The sequence below is a fragment of the Mesoplodon mirus genome (genome assembly GCF_964341445.2).
Source record: "Mesoplodon mirus genome assembly, chromosome: 8".
Lineage (NCBI taxonomy): Eukaryota > Metazoa > Chordata > Mammalia > Artiodactyla > Ziphiidae > Mesoplodon > Mesoplodon mirus.
The window spans coordinates 43,236,473-43,259,056 of NC_138984.1; the positions used below are offsets into that span (position 1 = coordinate 43,236,473).

Sequence of the window (22,584 nt, forward strand, 5' to 3'; positions counted from 1 at the left end):
CAGCATTGTTTACAACAGCCAAGACATGGAAGCAACTTAAATGTCCATTGACAGAAGAATGGACAAAGAAGATGTGGTACATATATACAATGGACTATTAGCCATAAAAAAAGAATGAAATAATGCCACTTGCAGCAACATGGATGGGCCTAAAGATTATCATACTAAGTGAAGTAAGTCAGAAAGAGAAAGACAACTACCATTAGCAGATTAGCAGATATGAACTATTATATAAGGTCCTACTGTATAGCACAAGGAACTATATTCAGTATCCTATGATAAATCATAATGGAAAAGAATATGAAAAAGAATGTATATATATGTATAACTGAATCATTTGCTATACAACAGAAATTAACACAACTATACTTCAACTATACTTCAGTAAAATACATTTTTTTTTAAAGATTTTAACTCAGGTCTGTTGTTCACTCAACAAGCATTTATTAGGTAAAGCTAACCGGCTAAGACCCTAATAACAATATCCAAAGGTCCATGTTCTTTCCACTAAACTGTGGGGACATGTGACACAGGACAGGATGGAGAGCAAGTGAGTAAGGCTACAGATGATGAAACAGCCAGCAACCTAGTAGAAGCAGCAGCAGCCCCAGGAAGGAAGCACTCTCAGATGACACAGAGCATGGCTGGAGCCCTGGAGAGTTAGGAATCACTGAGTAACTCACCAATTAGAAGGACATTAAGGAAACATTGAAAAATCAGACAGGAATCCTCACTCATCCATTCTTTCATTCAACAATTATATGTGGAATGTCTATTATGTGCAAATCACTGAGCTAGGGGACAGGGAGGCCAGGGGAGAATGCCAAGTTCATCGAGTAGAGGCTTTAACAGAGAAGAAGCTACAAAAATGGGGAAGATGGTAGGAAAATGAGGATGTGCTAGATAAACAGAAGTAATAGGTAATATGAATGTAAGGAAATAAAGTATCAGAATTTTAGAACTGACCACCCTAGACATCATCTTATTTGGTCAGATTGTCCTCCAGTAACCTGCGGCCAGATACCCAGTAGCTAGAGAGCAAGAATGCCCAAACCAGAGTCCTGACTCCTGGTGCAAGTTTCCTTCAATGACCTGACCTGATTTGCAGAAGCTTCTAGGGCTCTGGGTTCCAAACAGGAGGCATATGTTGTCATTTCTAACATGAAACAGGAGACATGAGTTTTAGGGAAGAAGAAAGATGTTTTATCATGTACACAGAGGAGAGAGTCAACAGAGGGAAGAGAATAAGAAATTATATTGTTATGGAGGTAACTTCAGTGCAGTAAAGGATTTAGAAGTTCTCTTGCTACAAGTCACCATGGAAACCACCTGTTAAATTTCTACTCCTCCTTCAAGTTCTAGTTCAAGCATCATACTCTCCCTGAAACCTTTCAAGATCCTCCAGGTAGAAGTCATTGTTTCTCCTCAGTGCTCTCAAAACACATTGTTTATGCCAACTTTGATGTCGGTTTTGTGGATACTTTTTTTTCTCATTTCACTGTGATCTCTGTTGCCAGCTGGGATCACATGGGCCATCTTGGTGTCTGTGATATTTAGCCCAGTACCTGGCACCAAGTAGATGATCAACTACATGTACGGGGTTAGACTGAATTCAGTGAGATCTGTGATAAATGAAAATGCATGTGCCTAGGAATAAAAGACAAACAAAAACACAAAAAACTGTGGCAGTAATAGTTGCAGACCTCCAAACACCTTTAACAAGAGGACCTTACCGGGAGTTTGCAGCAGGGAGATATTCACACATCCTGTAACTTTTTACCTTTTAAAGCTTAATATGTTTGAGAAACTCTAAAGCATTCTTATTTCAAGGCAAAATGTTCAAACACTTCTACTTAAAGTCCTTCATCCCAAGGGTTTCGGAATAGCTCACGACTATTTCTGGCTGCCAACACTGCCATACAGCCCTGTTTCAGAGCATCAAAACTCACTGGCAACACTGCAGGAAGTCAATGAAGAATGCTGGCTTGGCCTGTAAACTAAAATGCCACCATGTGTTTGCAAGTTTAACATTTCAGTGGATGAACAAGTAAGATGAGGAGAGAGAGAGAGAGAAGGACGGAGATGATTCCCTTCATATAACAAACTCTACTTGAAAGTCACTTTTATATAGACATAAACAGTTGTTATTTACAAAGATACATTTTAGCCTACTGGAATTTCTCCATGCTCATATTATTTTTTTCAAATGTGGTTTAAACAATTTAGAAATAGATTATCTAGATCTAAATCGATGCAAAAAATATTTACTAAGCTTGACATTTAAGCAAAATGTCAAATCTAATATTTGTATCTTTAATTATATTTTGAAACTATCAAAAATATAACATATGTGCATCCACCACCTACTTTTAACAAACATTTTACCATATTTATTTTTGTATGTATATGTATAACTGATTTAATTTGTTATAAAGCAAAAAACTAAAAACTAAAAAATAAAAAATAAAATATTTTTGATCTTTTCTTAAGAGACATAACATTATGGATAAAGTTAAAGGCATCTTCCTTCCTTAATCATATTTCCTACCTTCTCTTTCCAGGATTGGTATATAACATCCTTATGAATATTTTAATCATATTTTTCATTATTCAAATAATGAAATTTATGATAGCATGTTATAATATGTATTAAATATTATTTTAAAAACAAATTTAAATTAAATTGACACTAAAATTAATAAGTGATAGAGGATGATGTAATCATAAAGGGAGATTATTTGATACAAGTTTTAATTATGAATGTATTTAGTTCATGCCAGCATAACTTAATCAACACTTTATTTTTTTACTCAATTATAACAGCATAAACTTTTGTGGACATCAGTCTGGAAAAAAAACATGTTACAAAAGCACCGAGAATTAATTTCATGAGGAAACGCTGCAAGTATACAAAGGTCACCTTATTTTCCTACCTTTATATCATAAGATCAATAAAACTGACTGAAACTTGTTGGATAGGTATTTTATTGTTCCCATTTATCACCCATCATTTACACACACACACACACACACACACACACACACACACACACACTCTTACTCACTCACTGCTCTTAGCTCCCTGAGAGCCAAGGAGTAAAGGAAAACACATCAGGTCTTAAGGTGACATTACCTAATAAAAGGAGATATGCCATATCATCAAGTAACACTACCTTTTTTCTTTGAAAAGAATTATCATGAGTGTCCTTATAGGAAACTAAATAAAAATTAAACAGACAAATGAAAACCACCTGAACAATGTAATGGACAGTGTTTTCAAACTAGCAATTTTACCACAATGCAGAGTTATTTTTCATCTACTGTTTCTTATATCTCATGGATAAAATCCAAGGGCATGATATGAAATTGCAGCTTTCTGGAAAATCTAGACTGTAATGATGTTCATGCATATTTACTCCTGAAAGTCCTTTGGCAAAGGAGAGCATACCAGAGGGCCAGTTTGTAAAATATAAACATGAAGCCACCCCACTGGCTGCAGTGGGTGTGGGAATCCCACAGCTGGTCCTAAAGGAAGGTGCTAAAACACTCAACATGGATTGTGACAGAAAGGAGTGAGTGGGAATTCAGTCTATCATGTTATTCAAATGCGATTTTTTCATTATATTGTTTTTCCTTCCAATTTTTTATTCTGGGGTTTTCATGCTTTCTGACTCTGTTGTGTACTAAGGCCCATCTAGTCAAAGCACCCGTGCTTCTTAGTAATCAGAGAGTCACCCTTGGTTATTGAATATGTTTTCCAGCTTAATGAGCAAGAGCATACACATGACGCTAATGAGGGATTTTTGCTTCAAGATACTTTTAAAAATGTATATGAGTAAGAAGAATTGTTTACTCAGATTATTTTAAGATGTAAATGCAGCTGCTTCAAAAAGGAAAAAATAATCCTGAGAAAAATGCAACTGTGATACATGAAAATGGATCACGAGCTCAATCCTGCTTCAACTACATCCTATATACTGAAGAGGGGCGTGGGAGCACTCGAGGCCTCGGAGGGAGGCTTGTTTGCTCTCTAAAGCAATGGCACTAATCGTAGCTGCCACCACAGTCCTCATCAATCAGTCCTGGACTCAGGCCAGGTGTATGTTAAAAATCCAAGGAATAATTCTCTAAACCACAATTAAGGGTGCTTACATGATATCTACATCATGATAGAACCCTGTTTGCCTCTGTCCCAGTAGCAAAGAAAGAAAATTCTCCCTACCAGGAGAGGAAAAAATGCCTTCCTGAATCCCACATGCAGCTGCCACCCTGAGCCTGGCTGCTGGTCTCTTAAGTTTCCGATTTGGAACAGAACACAGGTCAGGAAAAAAAAAAAAAAAAAGGAGGAAAGGGTAGAGCAGGAAATGCATAGGGGTGACATCTTTTACCTTAGTGCTTTGCTACAATATGCCTTAAGTATCGAGCCACTAAGCCCTATTGATTCTTCCTTCGAGTGACTGCCTCACCCTTGAGCTTTCCTTTGCTAGTCCCTCTAGCTGACGGTGATAGCTTGGTGACTAGTCTCCCTGCCCACACTCCACTACCAGCTAATCTTCCTAAAGCACCCCTTTCATCACGTTGACCTTCTCATCACCCTGTGCTCAGAAAGCTTTCTGGACTCCCCACTAACTGGAAGATAAAGGCCACTCTTTGGACTGGAATGGAGGCCCTTTATAATCTGTCTATAGAGTGCTGGACTCGGCCACTTTTATTGGGAAGAGTTCATTTCAATCAGACTGATTTATTCCTGTTCCCCAGCACCCGGTGCGCTTCTGCCTCCACACATTTCCCCATGTCGTTTCTTCCATCACAATTCTGTTAAATCCTACCCATCTTTTGAGATAGTTCAGTTTCCATGGTTTCCTCCCTACCTTGTGAGCATTAAACCTGAGAGTCATGTGGAAGTTGGAGCTAAGTGCCTGGCACTGGGGGCCCCTCCAGACTTTCATCTCCTTTCTCACCACTCCATCTTGGTTTTGCTCGATGAATCAGTCCTTCTGACTTCTCCACTATTGATGTTTTTCAATCAGTGCATTTAATCACTTGTTCCTGTCACCTGAAACCACACACATGTGACCTGAAGCATGTGGAGGAATACGTGTCACTGAACATGTACATTAAACAAGAATATTAAACTCCTTATAATGGAATAAAAGAGAAAGAGAAAAAGGGTGTGGCTGAGATTTGTCAGTAGGCTGTGCAAGCTATCTGCCTTAGAAAGAGCTAAGGAACTTGCTTAAAATGTTGATTTCTGAGTCCCATACCAGATGTATTGCATCAGAATTTCTATGGCGAATCTTACACACACTAAATTTGGAAAATCTCTTCGTCTTAGAGGGTAAGAAAGAGTATTTACTATGATTACAACTCATCACAGCTGCACATCAGAATCACATTTTGTAGCATTTTTGACAACTGAAGTTACCTTGACCTCATACCAGACCTCCTTAGTGAGAATCTTTGTGTTGGCACCCAAGGTCAAAATATCCCACAAGAGGTTTTGCTCTGCATCCAGGATTGGAAACCACTAAGCCAAAAGTTAACGATTATCAATATTTATTAGGTAGTTACAACTTCGAGTAATAGTGTTAAGCAGTTTATGTACATTTATAAACGATTTTCATAGGTTCGGAGAAGTTCAATAACTAGTCCAATGCCATACAACTAGTAAGTGATCAAGCCTCAGTTAAGCACAGGTCTATTTGATACACAGCTCCAAACTCTAATCTCATTCCCATCTACCTTTATTATTTTAGACATTATTTTAATACATGGCCGTCAGTCTCTTTGCCTAGAATCGTTCCTCCTGTTAAATATGTGATTCTGGTTTTGAAAGTTCTGACATCACCTAGGGGAAGGGTTCCTCAGCTTAGTTTCCCTTCGCTCACACACCCATGGACTGGCTATCTGTAGTTCTAGACATTTTCTCAATCCTTTCCATCTAATAAGCCAATTTCTATGCTTTAATCCTTATAAAAAGATAGATATTAATAGCAACTGAACTTTTTCCATGTACAAGAGAAGCCTGGTCCCCCTCACCGTAATCCTAGGTTACATGTCTGGAGAAGGGCATTGCTCCTTCCTCTTAGGTTTCGAAACGAAAAGGATTGCCATTCTCAAATTAAAAAAAAAAAAAAAAATTATTGGCCCAAGCTTACATATGTCACCTGAGTAACAATATGGTAGACTTCCTCACCTTACCTCTCAGTCAACACTCTTCCACCCTTTGTATAGAGGGTTTAACTTTTCAATGAATTTTCACATCTCTTACCTTATTTTTTCCCCACAACTCAGTCGTTCCTGAATTGTAGCTTCTTTACAGGTAAAATATTTATAATCAAATTCCATCAAAAGGAGTGACATGAAAATTAAAGAGTAAATGGATTTAAAGTATCACAGGAGTCTTGAGTGAAAGGTACACACTGTTTTTACTGTTACTACTATAATGCAGCTCACCCATGACAGTTCTGACCGAGAACACTGACAGCAGCTCTGACCTCATTTACTGGCCAGGCCAGAAGGGGTCTGCATCGTAACCTTAGAGACAGACAAGCTCCAGGGAAACAAACCAGTCAAGGTCCAAAACAACCCCGAAACCACCGTCACTGCCATGCAACTGAGTGCTTTAAAACTGATTAGGAATGTTGTATGGTCAAAATCCTGAATGGACATCAGATCAAGAAACTTGGGAGAGGAATAAGTGACAGGCATGTTTGACAGATGAAACAAAATCTAGTGAAATTAGAGGGCAGCCACAAACCAGACACATGAATAAGTAATTTGCTACCTGGAAGCGTTTGCATCCTCACACTCTGGTGGATGACAAGACATTCTTAAATACACGGGAAAGGCTTATTTAACTCATTTCAGAACATTCTTGGAAGAGGCATTTCAAGGGAGGCAGGGAATTGAATTAATGTCAAAGCCTCCAAAATATTCATGAAATAATTATAAATGTGAGTTTTACTTCCTATAATTTAGATTCTTCACTCCATCAAGTGGTCTTTTAAGCTTATTGGATCTTTCTCTTCTTTCTTACAATTCAGAGAGCTAAGGTTTTCAGTCAATGTTAATTTTCTCTGAAGGATTTTCAGAGGGGAGTATTTCCACATAGAGACCCCTGAAATTATTATTTTCAAGTAGGGCTGATTCTTTTTCTTTGTAGCCTAGAAGAAAAGAGATCTATGTAATCGCAGTGACAAAGTGTCAAAAGACTGAGATAGGTTGAAAAAAAGAAGAAAAGAAAACACAAAAAACCTTAAAGGCATCCATGCAGTTCTCAGCCTTACAGATCCTTGGCTCACATAAAATACTTGTGACATGCTGTAATTAACTAGTTACTCCTCTCAGAATGAATAATAATGCAATTATTTGCCAAAAGCAGGGAAGAAGGGATAGTTTCTGTTTTTAAAAATGTTCGCCTTTCATTTCTGTAGAAAGCAAAACCCTGGATTAGTTTACATAAGCTGTGAAAGCACAGAGTGACCTGCATTCTCACTATTACACTACATGATAATTCTGTCACCTTTTTATCAGAGCCTTATACTTTTCAATGGTTTGAAACAGTACTAAACTGGCAAGTCAGGACCACATTCAAATTGTATTGGTTCTTAAAAACAGCACCCAAATACCACAGGAATGTAAGTAGTAACCTGGCTGGTGAAAACATCTTTTTGTACTTGGACTTCCATGCCATTGAGGAGGGTAAGGGCTAGCGAGGGCTCTGTTTCCTTTGTCTGTGCAGACACAAATAAAAGGAGGAAGGTGAACCTTAGTTCTTCAAGTCCTTCTCCTTCCTTAGAGATGCCATGTGCCAAGTAACATAAAGTTAGGTGAGTTCATCTGAATATATCACTGGTTCTCTCTCCTATGTGTTAATATCTAGACAATGACTGTTTTCTTTAAATTTTTCCAACTCCATCCTGCCACAATTTCAGTAATTCATTCAGCAAGCATTTATTAAAGCCATGCTATGATGCACTGTACTAGGTACCAGGAATTCAAAGGTAAAAAAGACCCACTGCCCTTGAGAAGCTTGCAGAAAAGTAAAAATATGAACCAGAGAGCAGGCACATTAACAATGGAGTAAATGCAACCAGGGAGCCCCCTCTCCAAACACACATACACAAATTCATCCACTGATATAAAGACACAAAACCATGCTGCCCGATGAATATGAACTTCCAAAACTTTTTAAAAAGTTTTGAAGCAGAGACTTGGATTTTGTGCTAAAACATAACAATTTTGTAATTTCAGTAGAGTCAGTTGGAATGTGTTGGTATGTATATGTGTGTCTGTCTGTGTGTGTTTTTATGTGGAGCCAACTTTATATAGAGTTTCATTAAGGATAAAATGTTCTGAACAATTGATGCCTTAAATAAACAGATTAATTTCACATGTATCAGTTATTCATTCTAATACCAAGTGTTAGTTCAGAATTTTTTAAAACTAATATTCTCTGATATATCCTCATGACCCTATGATACTAAAAAGCCTGGATCACTTGTTTGGGAAGACAGAGACTGAGTCAGTGTTATTTAAATTCATAAAATCATGATAAGTATTCCAAAAGTAGACACAGCCTTGTTTTTTCAAGCCCGATTCATCCAAAGCATTCGTTTAATTAGCTAATAGTAGGCATTTGGATCTTTCTTGTTTTTCATTGTACTGAACAGTATGTAGAACAGTGCAGGCTTTGGCATCAGACTGCCTATATTCGAAAGTAGATTCTTCCGTGTACAAGCTGTGTGACTTCTCCAAACCTACATATTCTTATCTGTAAGATGAAGATGGTAAAAGTAACTACCTCATAGAGATAGAAGGATGAAAGGAGTAATAACATATAAAGCACATACCACTAGGACAGGCACTATCATTAAATAAGCTAGCATTATTATCATTATCCTCAAATTCAATTGAATATTCATTTGATCTCAGTGAGGATATTTAATATTTGCCAAGAAAATTATTTAGCTACCCTATGTCTATTTCTATGGCAGTAGAGTGATGAGAATTTATATTAATTTTATCCTTTCTTTAAAAATATAAAATCAGGGCTTCCCTGGTGGCGCAGTGGTTGAGAGTCCGCCTGCCGATGCAGGGGACGTGGGTTCGTGCCCCTGTCCGGGAGGATCCCACATGCCGCGGAGCGGCTGGGCCCGTGAGCCATGGCCGCTGGGCCTGCGCGTCCGGAGCCTGTGCTCCGCAACGGGAGAGGCCACAACAGTGAGAGGCCCGCGTAATGCAAAAAAAAAAAAAAAAAAAAAAAAAAATATATATAAAATCATGTTTCTGTACTCATTCGTTTCATTTATGTATGTATTGAAACCACAGTTATTGAAAGTTTAGGGTGTGAAAGGTATTGGCGGGACAGGGAACACAAAGATGATTTAGCCACTACTGATAAAAATCAAGATAGACTTAACAGTTTGAGACCATGGTCCTGAAATCTTGCATGGTTTTCTGATTAATTAAGCCTAATAAACTTAGGTACAAAAAATATATAGTAAGCAACGATCATATAATCAGAGTTCATTGGTCTTTCATAAACGTAGAAATGGTAGGTCTTTGTAAGCCAGTCCCAACGTTTCCCTTTCCCTAAGCTACATAGTTTTAAAGCCATTTCAGCAATCAGTGAAGCTTTTTCCACTTATTCAAAGAAAGAAAAACATTCTTCACAGACTTCCAATTTCCAATTGTTGCTGAAATTCATGAGCAAATTTATTATACTCATGCATTTATTTAATATATGCAAGGCCCAAAGAGGAGGGAGGAAGGAGAAGGTATGATAACACTATACAGTAGAGAAAAAGATAATTATAACCCATGCTTTCCTAAAGCTTATAGCCCAGCAAAACTCCATCTTACTTTCACCTGAAAGAATCTAGGTCTTCCTTTTGAGATGAGAATAGAAATGCCAAATGTCTACACTTTTATCTTAGGCATTTCCTGAAAGGCTTTATTTGAGGCAGTAAGAATGAGGAATTTCCAAAGGGGAAACAAACCTTGAAAGGAGATCCCTGAATGAGCAATGCTAGAAAAGGAAAGGGAAGAAGATGTCGGCATCAAAAAGTCTGTGGGACTAAGATCAGATCAGTCAAACTGAAAAAAAAAAAAAAAAGCCAACTGGAAAAGGAAGATCTTGTAAGATATCCTGAACAATTGTTGAATTTGGCACTATGGCTTAATTAAGTGAATTCTTCACTGAAACGTTGAATCTGGCCAGTTCAATTCAATCAAATTTTCTCTTTCCATCTCTATTCTCATTTCACCATTTTATTATGATTATCAAATGGGCTTCTGAATTGCCAGTCATTTTTTGTCAAGATTATATATGGTGTACATCCCTGAATTTCTTTGTATTCAATTTGGAGAAACCTGAAAAGCCCTTGATATCTTACATAGTTTACTCCAGATGGACAGAGGTTCTCACATACCTTCCTCTCTGTTCTGCTGCTGCTAACAGATCATTATTTCACTGTCTTTCAAGGAGATAGTCTCTAGAGTCTAACACCAAAACAGTCAAAACCTAAACTGTCTTCAACATAAATGAAGCTGTCTTTTTAAAAATACAAAAAAGTCAGTCCCTTCCCCTCTTTATTTACTACAAATGGTTAAGGAGAACAAGCCTGAGCTACAAGCCACTTCTCCAAATCCTTTATGAAAACGACCAAAAGCTCTTTGAACATGTAGGAGCTCCTGATCTCAGATTTTTCAGATGCCAAGAATCAGCCAAGGAAGCAATGTTGCGATCCCAGTAGCTGTCATCATGTAGCACCATCACGGCCAAGGTAGGAACACCACTCTCAATGACTTAAGCATGTAGAGATGGTTACCATCTGTCTTATTTGTATCTAAATAAGTGAAATATTAAAAATAACCAAGTGTTCCTAAAGCAATTCTCTTACAAAAAAAATATTAAATGAATTAGTACAGTATCTGCCAACACTTTTAACAGAGATCTAGGTAATTCTGATACAGATGGTTTAAAGACTACGCTCTGAGAAGCACTGGTGTGTAGACAAACCCTCTCTCACTCAGTCAACAAACCAATCAAGCAGTGATTCCTAGGAAGTGAGTCTGGTGCCAGGCTGACTGCTTAAGAATACAGAATCCAAGGCTTTTCCCCTAGACTTACGGAGGCCCAGAAACCTGCTTATAAGTAGCTATGTTTAAATTTTTCTGGGAAACATACACAGCCTGCAGTAAGAGGAAAGGGGTTGTATTTTACTTTAACACATCTGTGGGGGGTCCTTGTTCCACAATTTACTAGCTCTCTGACATTATGTAATATCATTGGACTGAAAAATGGCTGTTTCAAAGATTAAAGAAAGCAATGCATGTTTAGAACCCAGCATGTAGTCAGCTGCTTGTTTTTGTTATCACTATATCCTATGCTCAGCTCCAAGTAGATATACAAAACTAAAATGTGTGATTCATCACTTCAAGAAACATATCATCTATTTAGAAAAGTAATATAAATATTAATAGAAATTTTAAATGGGTTTATATTCTAAGGCACTAACATATTTGCACACATAAACATGATATTCTGAGTGACAAAGTAGATTGTAAAACACAGAGAATTATAAGGACATAGGAAAAATCATAAGAAGCTTGCTTTAAATGTCTAATTCTCTTAATTCAGGTGACCTAATTTTCATTAATTCACCAAATTTTTATTTCTATTAATAAAAATAATAAAATCATGAGCAATAATCAACTTATAATTATTTAAAACTGAAAATAGAAAGAGTAGTATGTATCTGGGAAAGGGCTCCATGGGATAGACTTCAAGGGGCCCAAGAAACCCCTAAAATATTATGCAGAGTTGTTTATATGAGTATAGGTATTTCTGAGGAGAGATCCATACCTTTTACTTCATTCTCAAAGGGTTTGGTGATCTCCTCAAAACGTTAAGGACCACTGAAGATTCCTGTTTAGCACATCTTATGTGTATCCTCATATATGCTGAAGAAATTTAACTCCTGATTGTATTCCAAATAATCTCCGTGTGTACTTTCTCTTAAATGTCCTCTGAATCATTTTCCTCAAGCTTTCACCATTCAAATATCCTGCGAAAAGAAGTAACACAGCAAGATTTCATTTAAGGAAATTGTAAAGCAGGGTTTCATGGCTACTTCAGCATATTCAAATTCTGCAGGCATCAGCACGGAAGTTTATGTACATGTTTTAAAAGTTCCAGTGGCAGAGATTAACTGATGATTATTTTCTGAGTTTTCCCTTTTTATTTTTATCCATTGCTCAGTCTTTTGAATTATTTTTGATTTGTTCTATGTTTCTTTTCATCTCAGGTAGAAGAGCGAAGGAACTTCCCCTGGAAGGATAAAATTCAATTTTGCCAACTTGCATTTTGCCAACCTAGCAATTCTTCCACTTTGTGTTTTATTTGTAACGTGGTAACAACACTATTGATGTTACACATTTTTATTTCTCTCTTCCTTTAGGTGTGTGTGCAACATTGACTGTTCTCAAACCAACTTCAATCCCCTCTGTGCTTCTGATGGGAAATCTTATGATAATGCATGTCAAATCAAAGAAGCATCATGTCAGAAACAGGAGAAAATTGAAGTCATGTCGTTGGGTCGATGTCAAGGTAATGTTCACACCAAAATTCATTTTAAAGAATGTCTTTAGTCTTTGTGTAGAAATGAAAAGTGGAGATAACTCCTGATTAGGCAGCAGCTTCATTTTTGAAAGACAATTCTGACTTACAATGGGCATTAAATTTTACTGCAGCAATTTTGAGGAGTTTGAGGGCCTATTGGCAACAGTCCATATTTTTTTCTATATAATGGGCCTGTATCTTCACAGTGCCATCAACCCAGAGGCCAATATTCAGAAGATAGCAGATATACTCCTTGCACAGGGAAAAAAGAAAGTGAAAATCATTTTTAGCAAAGAATCTAAAGATTATTAGACAACCTTGAAATCAAAAGCAAATCACACCACTTTTAGGTATTGACTCAACAGAAATATTTCAAGTACATTTTTATAAGCAGTATGTACTGGAACGTTCTATTTTGTTTCTTGTTCAGAAACAAACATCTTTTTTTGTTTTTGATTGGTTATTCTTTTACCCAACTTATCTCAGTTATAACTGTGAACCTTCTCCTTGCCCTAAACCTTAGAAAGCCTCTATCCTTCTATTATTCACTCTCAAACAGAAATTGACCTTGTAAATCTGCTTTGTATAAAGATTGCTTAGAAATATAGTTGAAAATTCCTTAACTGTAGTGAAGATACTGTTAGAAGGATATCTAGGAAACAGTTAATCTTTATTGTTAATTTTTTAACACAGATAACACAACTACAGCTACTAAATCTGAAGATGGGCATTATGCAAGAACAGATTATACAGGTATGTAATATTTTCTACTACAAATATGAGCACTGCTATTACAGAGTTCTGGGGAACCACTGTTTACCATTGATCCTAAGCTGATCTTGCAAGACTTCTGACATGTGCTAGTCTTCTCTTGCTTAGTTCAAATTTTCAATAGACAAGACTGAATTTTTGTCGAAGCAAATAAGACACTTTTTTCTTTGCCACAGTTAAAGCAACTGTCAAAAATGTCAGTAAGATATAATTAACTTGTTTTGACAGTGCAAACGGTACAAACGACAAAACATTTATCAAATTAATGGGCATCAATGGAAATTAATGCAATTTTTGGCAGTATATTATAATTAATGCAAATGTTCTTGTTTGAATTTTTATAAAAGTCAACAATAAAAAAGTTTAGAAAGATAGGACATCTATAAATAGTAATACAGGCTGTCTATTTTGATGCAAAGTTAAAAAGGTATAGGTAATTTATTTTAAAAAATAATAAAATTCTTTATTTAGAAACTAAAATGCAAAATTATACAGAGTAAAATTATACTCTGACACATGCAAACTTATAAAGCATTTACTGGGCCTCCCTGGTGGCGCAGTGGTTGAGAGTCCGCCTGCCGATGAAGGGGATACGGGTTCGTGCCCCGGTCTGGGAGGATCCCATATGCCGCGGAGTGACTGGGCCCGTGAGCCATGGCCGCTGGGCCTGCGCATCCGGAGCCTGTGCTCCGCAACGGGAGAGGCCACAACAGTGAGAGGCCCGCATACCGCAAAAAGAAAAAAATAAATAAATAAATAAAGCATTTACTGTAGACATGTAAATCTTATTTAGCAATTACAGAATATTATTTTGAGGAATATTTTTACCTAATATAGTTTTCCTGAGTGAGAAATAACTTATGGATATTCAAATAAGATTTTAACAGATTCTTAAATTTCATAGAAATTTAGGATAAAAATATAATAAAAATAAAATTATTGAGGTTGATAATGATAAGCAGTTTTTTTTTTTAAAAAAAAAGCAGTTTTCCATTTAGCTATTAAACATTTATAACTAGACTTGTGGCTAATATTCAATCAAAAAATGCTTATCTTTTGAAATATGGACTACTATTCACTCTCTTTGAAATTGCACTTCCTTTAACACTATTTCTGCCATTATGTTTATATACATGATAAATCTTGAAACTTTTTAAAGTTAGTCAATCAGATGTTTTACTCATAGATACCTCAAAAATTTCAGAATTTGGAAATAACAAAAGGATTCTTTTTTTAAATTTTCCATTTTTATCTTAATGATTTTCAACAATGTAAATAAAATTTTCATGTGCTAGAAGTTTAGTATTATCATGGACGATGATACATGAAAAAACATTCTATGTAGATATTGTATAGCTGTTCCCAGAGTGTCCAGGAGAGATATTAATAGGTGTTCCTTGAAAAGAAGAGTCCAGGGTCAGTAGGTTTGGGAAGAGCCCAGATAAACAAATGAATTTTCTACCCAAAACTCTTCATGGCTCTTATATGCACTGTAAAATTTTTAAGAGATGTGCATCTTTTATTTATTTAATGTTTTTTATGTTTTATTGTGCAGAATTTCTAATACATACAAAATACACACAAATGTAGGCTATATAGTAAAATGAACCCCCATGTACTCATCACTCAAACTGAGTAACATCAACCCATGGCTAACCTAGCCCCATCCCCACACCCATCTTTCTCCACTTTCAAAATATGTGGAAATAATTCCAGAAATTATGTTATTTTATTCATAAATACTTCAGCTTGCATGTCTAAAAGATTAACCCTTTTTAAATAAAATTGTCATTATCACACTTAAAATAATTATGAATAATTCCTAATAATACATAGCTTTTATCAAACTTATTCGATGAATAGCACCTTTTTTGTGGCACATTTTTCATTACTAGTGTCACCAAGAATGCACTTTGGAATATGCTGATCTACAGGAAAATATTAAAAGTGATAAAAGATAATAATGCAAAATTGAGGTCTGAAGCTAATAGCATATATTTTAAATTTTAAATGATATAAAAGTTAAATTCTATATTTTATTAAAAATAATAACTATATATTGGCATTTTAAGTCACTACCTGACATATTTAATTTTACTGTAGCCTAAAATATTTGGAAATTTTACAAGGATCTCACTTTTATACAAGGAGTAACTTAACACACTGCACTTAAAATACATTTATACCCGTTTTGCAAAGTAATTCATTTTGAAAAAAATCTTCAAAAATGTAACACATTGGGAATATCTTCTCCATTGAGCTCACAGCAGAATCAAACATCTCCCTGAGACTTCTGTCCCTGAAACAAAGAACTCTTCAAGTTGATTAGCATCAATGTGCAAATATATTTGCATTTATAAAATTGCACCAATAAATATAATGGAGTTTGCCATTCTCTCTATATTATGCATAATGCATATTAACGGTTTGTCCATTTTCAAAGAGTTTGGGGAGTTGAACTTTTATTCCAAAAAATATTTTATATTTGAGTTTGGTTTCAAACAGGTCATCTCTGATCTTCAGTGTCCATGCTTTTAATTGACATTGTTTCCTATCTTAGGTCTTTATTGAACGTGAGAATATGTTTTTAAATACATGCAAATGAAAACTATCTAGACACTCAGTGTTGTCCAAGATGTTCTAATTTGACATCACATTTATCTAGTAGATCCCAAAGAAAAACTTTTGAGATAAAAGTAAAGTTTAAAAATACATGTTTGGGGGCTTCCCTGGTGGCACAGTGGTTGAGAGTCCGCCTGCCGATGCAGGGGACACGGGTTCGTGCCCCGGTCCGGGAGGATCCCACATGCCGTGGAGCGGCTGGGCCTGTAAGCCATGGCCGCTGAGCCTGCGCGTCCAGAGCCTGTGCTCAGCAACGGGAGAGGCCACAACAGTGAGAGGCCCGCATACCGCAAAAAAAAAAAACAACATGTTTGTTGAAATCCAAATTTAAGACAGGAACAAAGATAATGTCAATTGAAGCTTGCAATTTCTAATTAAACATTGATTGCACATTTTAAAATTCCCCTGGATTTAATTTATGTCTATCTTCATCAATGATCTTATTAAAATGCAATATATACCCTTTTTTTGACATTATTTAAATAACAGTCAGGTCCCTCAGCATTTCCAGGCTTCCAGTAGTATTTGCATTTTCCTGAATTTGGGGACTCAAACTTTGGAAAAAAGTAAAAGGAACCAAATGGAGACTCAGTACGTCATTGTCCTCTTAATTTCTGTTCCACATGCTCAAAACTCCCCAAGGAGGGAAAACAGGAACTAGAACTTCATGGTTACTAGAAGTTTGTTATGTGCTCACAGCTAATTTAATGTCAGTCACTTCCCTTGTTGAACAAACATTCATGTGCTCTCCCACCACAGGGAAGTACAGATCTTAAAGCACTCTCATTTTTCCCCTTACATGTCCTTAATACTATAGTTTTAAAACTTTTAGCTTCCCCCCCCCGCCCTTTGTTCCCTTTGAGCCTACCTTGCAGCTATTAATACAAGAACATATATTTCTGATTACAAAAATGGAAACATACTTTAAAGAAAGCTTAAATCTAAAAATAAATATGTTGTGTCTCATTTTTTATATCACTTTAAAAAGAGAGACTCCAAGTAAGGACAAGCAGGGGCTAATTTACAAAAAAATTAATGCAAACTAAGAGAACCACGCCCCCTAACATGATTAGAGCTTAACTGAACTTATGCAGAGCTGTGAATTCCATGAGCCTCATAGGCACATAACTGAAGTGGACGCTAGGAAACCAAAGAATTTGCCAAATCATCCCTGCCAGCATTACTTTCCGATTGTGTCTGACTTTGGTCTCTATTTTGCCCTCTCCCCTTTAATGAGACCCAAGGCATTAGAGAGTCCTGAATCAAGAGCTTTGGATCTCTTTGTTTCAAGGCAGACAGGATCCCTGTCTGATGAGCTAAACAAGCCACTTAATGTTATTCTCCCTTCATCAGTCTAAGACGGGCTTAGATTTAGGTCTTTCTCTTCACTCACAGAAAGGTTCAGAGAACACAATTTTACAAAACCACAAAGCTAAGGCTTTCAGGGATTTCCATTGTTTCAAAATCTAATATTAAACTTTCCTTCTGGAAGTTTTTAAATAGAAAATGTTTTATACCTCTTGAAATTTGCAACATTTTCTTTAAAAAGAAATATATATATACATATATTCCCTCATGTCTTATAATGAAAAAAAATGAAGTGCAACTCTTTTGTTTTTCTTCATCTGGTATGTGTATTTTCTGATTGGGTTGCTTTTCTGTCTAAAAGTCTGGTAATGCTTCACAAAAGTGGCTATATATATTTTTTCTGGTAAAAATATACTTAATTTTATAAGTTATTAGATGTAAAAAAAAACAAACAAGCAAAACAGTCATGTAGTTAAACTAGTCTGTGTTTTATCATCTAGAAAATAAAATGTATTTGTAAATGCCATTCTGTACCAGTTTCCAAAAGTATTTGCAGTGACTTATAATTAAAATATACTCAACAAAAGTTTTTAAAGAGAAATTGAAAACATAAAAGCAGAACTGTTGAGGAAAATAAACATATTGGCAATATAGACTATTATCGTTACTGCATTTAGCCCTAAGCGTTCTTGCAACCAATATAAAAAGAGAAATTATGATTGAATCAATTCATTCAACAAATATTTTCAGAGTCCTTGCCATACACACTCTGCTGTCCTGGGCTTTACAAAGGTGAATATATCAACCGAGATCTCTGCTAAAATGGAACTTAGGTCATTTATTGTCTGATAAAAATAAATAATCAGTTCAGAGACCAAGGACAAAGTTTCTCCAGAACTAAATTCTAAAGGAAATATTTAGCATAGATCTCTTTATAAGGCATCACTGGAAAATATAGAATGGATAAGATCTTCAACAGTGATTTTTACAAAATATACCAAGAGGCTCTTCATATAGCTGGGGATTTTTTAAAATCAATTTTTGATAACATTCTAGAGCATAGCATTAAAATATGTATAACTCAATGATAGAGTTCCTATGGCAGACTAAAGTTATGAGTTACATTTATGTATATTTTCAAATTGGAAAAAGATAACCCAGAATACTGTGTAAAATGGTTGCTAGAGAAAGCACGCTCAGTCTGTCTTCCTTGTGCATCTACAGGTTCAACGGGAACTGGATAATAGAACAGTCAGAAAGCTTGAGTAAAGATACAGAATATGTTAGATTATAGCCCGAATACGGGAAGAGAAACTTCCTGTTTTTATTAGCTGTTAATGAGAAAAGTAAGCCCTGAGTCATTCCCACTCTTGGGAGGGAACCAGGGTCTCCCTACCTCTGAGTCTAGGTACAGACATGCATGGAGTCCATGTGTTTACTTGATGTACATTACAGTGTGGCTATTCACCATTTTTTATAATATTTAGGCAGGATTTTTAGGAAATGTTCTCTTTAGAAACCTTTTCCTTATCTTTAAGCAATAATTTAGATATTAAGCTCAGGTCTGAAATATGGAAGTAACCAGAAGTACACATCTAAACCAAATTCCATCCATCCTATTATTATTCCATCAACCCATTTCTCCACACTAAGAGGAAACTGACATCTTGAAAGGGTATCTAGATAGCCTAAGTGAATTGTCATAATAACTTGTTCTCTGTAGAAGCCATTGCAATTTACAAAGGCTTTTCACATGTATTGTCTCCTTCAGTCTTAACAACTGAAATGTGAGGCAGATATTATATGCGTTTGACAGGTGAGAAATGGAGGTTCAGGAAGAGTAGTAAAAAGATTACGTGATAGAGCTAAGGTTCAAACCATCATCGCTAATTTCAGAAACCAGCAAAATGTCAACGGTCAGGGATCAGGGGAGAAGTGTCACTACCTAACATTCTTAGAGGTTTTGGGATGCACTCTGCACCTTAAAGGTTAACCCCTTGTGAGCTCCAGAGTCAAAAATGTTTCACCATGGTATCCCCATTGCCGTGAGATGCTCCAGAATTACTCTTCTCTTTGAACTTATGTCTATATATTATAAGCACTGTATTGTTTGGTTTTAAAATTCTCCTCTTCTGTGTCCTATTTATCCATATACACAAGAGAAGCCAAAGAGAACAGGATTTGTTACCAAGTAATCCTACATAAATAGAAAATGTGTGTGTGATACTTTGTAGTTTTACAAAGATCCATTCACATTACCTTATCTGCTCTAGCGTCAATTCAATAAAACAGGGTTACAAATACTAGGGGGAACAAAATTGAGGCTCAAAGAAGCTAAGTGGCTGACCTGGAGCTGGACACAGTATTTTGACATATTGACCAGCCACCCATGCAAATAGGGCACTTGCTTGATTTACTGTTTGCCTCGATTGCTCTTCCACTATACATATATAGACACGAATAGCAAGTGGTCACATATCATATTTATAATACGAATTAATTCAGTCTTGTGGCAAAAATCTGCATTTAAAATGGAAGCTTTTTCCATTTGCTCGTGAACACAAGGAGCACTTCACCGGAAAGCATGTTATGTCTAGGCCAATAATTTGATCTGTAGGAAATAAATAAATAGCAGCAAATGCAGGCAGCAGCTTGTAGCACAAATATTGGTATCAACAGTGAAATAAATAAAAACGTTTGCCCAGGCTATTACAGTGCCACCAGACTGGCCTAGAATATTTAAGCTCAGGAAATGAATTAAGATGTCAAGATTTTCTCAAGATTTCTGGGGGAAAGTGTCTCAATTCGAGTATTTTCCCCTCTGGGATTTACTTTAGAGTGCTTCAAAATTCATAAAGCTTTCTATGAACTCTAACTCACAATTTCTCCTGCTCTCTTGAACTTCTGTGCTTTCATTGTTTTCCCCATAAAATCATGTAGCCAGTCATCTGTAATATGATGTTATGTTCATGGTTATAGATAAACACAGAAATAGTATTTGCAATACAGATGAAGGTTTTCTACTGAAGAGTTGCCTTGGGCCCTGCTAGACACTCTGGAAAACTTTGTGTTTATGCCCCAGTTCATAAGTGAATCCTGCATCATTTATGTGCACTTTTTCCTATCTAAAATGCTCCTTTCTGAAACAAATTGTTCACCAGGAGGTGTTACTTACCTACTTTTCTCTTCCATAAAGGTGTGGCAGCCAGTTTAGTGGTTAAAGCCATTAAAAATCAGACTGGGCTGCGTTGAAACACTGGTCATGCTATTACTGATTATTTAACCTTGAACCAATTAGTTGACCATTCTGAGCCTCAGTTTCTTCATCTGTTCAATGGAAATAATAAGTCTACTTCCACAGGGTTGAAGTTTGAATTAAAAGGTGTTACATAAGGCATTAGCAAGCAACAAGTGAGTTAGCTATTGCTGTTTTTTTTCTTTTGGTCTGACAACTGAAAAGAATTTTTTTTTTTTGCTGTACGCGGGCCTCTCACTGTTGTGGCCTCTCCCCTTGCGGAGCACAGGCTCCGGACGCACAGGCTCAGCGGCCATGGCTCACGGGCCCAGCCGCTCCGCGGCATATGGGATCCTCCCAGACCGGGGCACGAACCCGTATCCCCTGCATCGGCAGGCGGACTCTCAACCACTGCGCCACCAGGGAGGCCCAAGAATTTATTTTTATGGGAAATGTAACACATTATATGGGATATGGTCTGTTCATGTATGTTGTTCAGAGTTTTTATACATATATTGTCATTTATGAGGTCATAAAATTACAAAAAGGTTTATCTTTTTCCTACCCAAGTCATATAACAACTTTTTGCGAGATACTTTGGCTGATTTTTTAATTCACCTATAAAGAAATATTTATTGAGCACCTACCATTGATGTCTTCGACACCTCAGTATGTCAAATTTTTCACGTGGCCATTTTTTTTTTTTCAGTTTTCCTCCAGTCAACATAATATTATGTATGGTATATTTTGATCATTTTAAAATAACAGGGTCACCAGATTATTACAACATGAGATTCAAATAGGAATTTAATGAGGACGTAACATTTGAAAGAACTGCAAGATAATGATATCACTTATATTTCTTTTCCAGTTGAGCTTTAAATTAGTCATTTATATCCCACAGTGTATGTTTGAAGGACCTACACATTCATTATTTAAAAGAAAACCTGTGTAATGGGTGACTATAGTGATGGAGAGGTATCAAGCAAAAATAACAGGAATGTGGTATATAAGAATTTATTTCTGTTTGTGCAAAACATTTAGGGAAAGCATTAAAGTCAGAACAAACATTCTCAACAAAAAACTGATCATCAAGGAAAAACAAGTCTTCTTGGCATAAGAGGCAAACATCTAGATATCACTGGTGAAAGTGACATAAATCTCTACCACGGTTTACCTTTTTACCTCAAACATATTATTTCTGTTCCTAAGGATCAGTAGTATGATTATGGGTAGAAGGTGTGAAACTGAAAGAAGAGTAGGATATGTCCAAGTGCTCTGTATAATCTCAAGACACACAGTTCTCCATAAAACTAATATATAGAATTCAAGCAGTTTCAAAAACACCCCAAAATATCCAGAGAGCTTTGATTTGCTGCTTTTGTTAATGAGTTTGACATGCCCCAAATATATGAACCCACGTTATCAAGCACATTAAAAATTCAGTTCTCACATCTTGACAATTTGAGACTATGTACAAACATAATCAACTAAAAATATTTTTAAATATCTGTGAAACTAAAATCTCTCAGAGAAATTGCATATCTAAACACTGCTACTTGTTTCATGGGTCATAGCTTATTTTCTCTAGTTGTTCATTTGGAAAATGCTCAGACTTTTAGTTTGAACTCAAATGTAATCAAGAGAAATCTAACTTATGAGACAAGCTCCAGGCATAAAGGTGTATGAAAATCAGTGATAAGGCTTGAGGGAAATGGTGGTTCAGTAACCTGAAAATAGTAATGAGGACCAAAGAGGACAGCATCCCATCCTCACCTCTGAGTCCTGAGATGGGGGAGTGGAGGAGGAGGGTAGAGAATATGGCCACCTTGTGGGAAAGCTGAAGGGACTTGGTATTCTCAGGGAAAGCTAGTGCTTCAGTATGCAAGAAGAGAGATGAGAATTTCAGTGAAGCATCTGAGGATAGAGGGGAATTTGCCAATCATGGAGCACAGTTACAGGTGAGCTTTGGGAAGTGGTTGGAAGTTGGGGCACAGAGATAAGTTTAGTCAAGGGCAGA

The 22,584-nt window shown here is 36.3% G+C and overlaps 1 protein-coding gene across 1 annotated transcript in view; it reads left to right on the plus strand.

Annotated features, from left to right (window-relative positions):
* The window catches only part of TMEFF2 (transmembrane protein with EGF like and two follistatin like domains 2), a 255,358-nt gene that overhangs the window by 190,527 nt on the left and 42,247 nt on the right, over positions 1-22,584 (plus strand). Inside the window, exons 6-7 of the mRNA XM_082631231.1 lie at positions 12,468-12,616; positions 13,322-13,381. Of these exons, the coding sequence (XP_082487357.1) occupies positions 12,468-12,616; positions 13,322-13,381 (209 nt within the window). The remainder of the gene's footprint in view (positions 1-12,467; positions 12,617-13,321; positions 13,382-22,584) is intronic.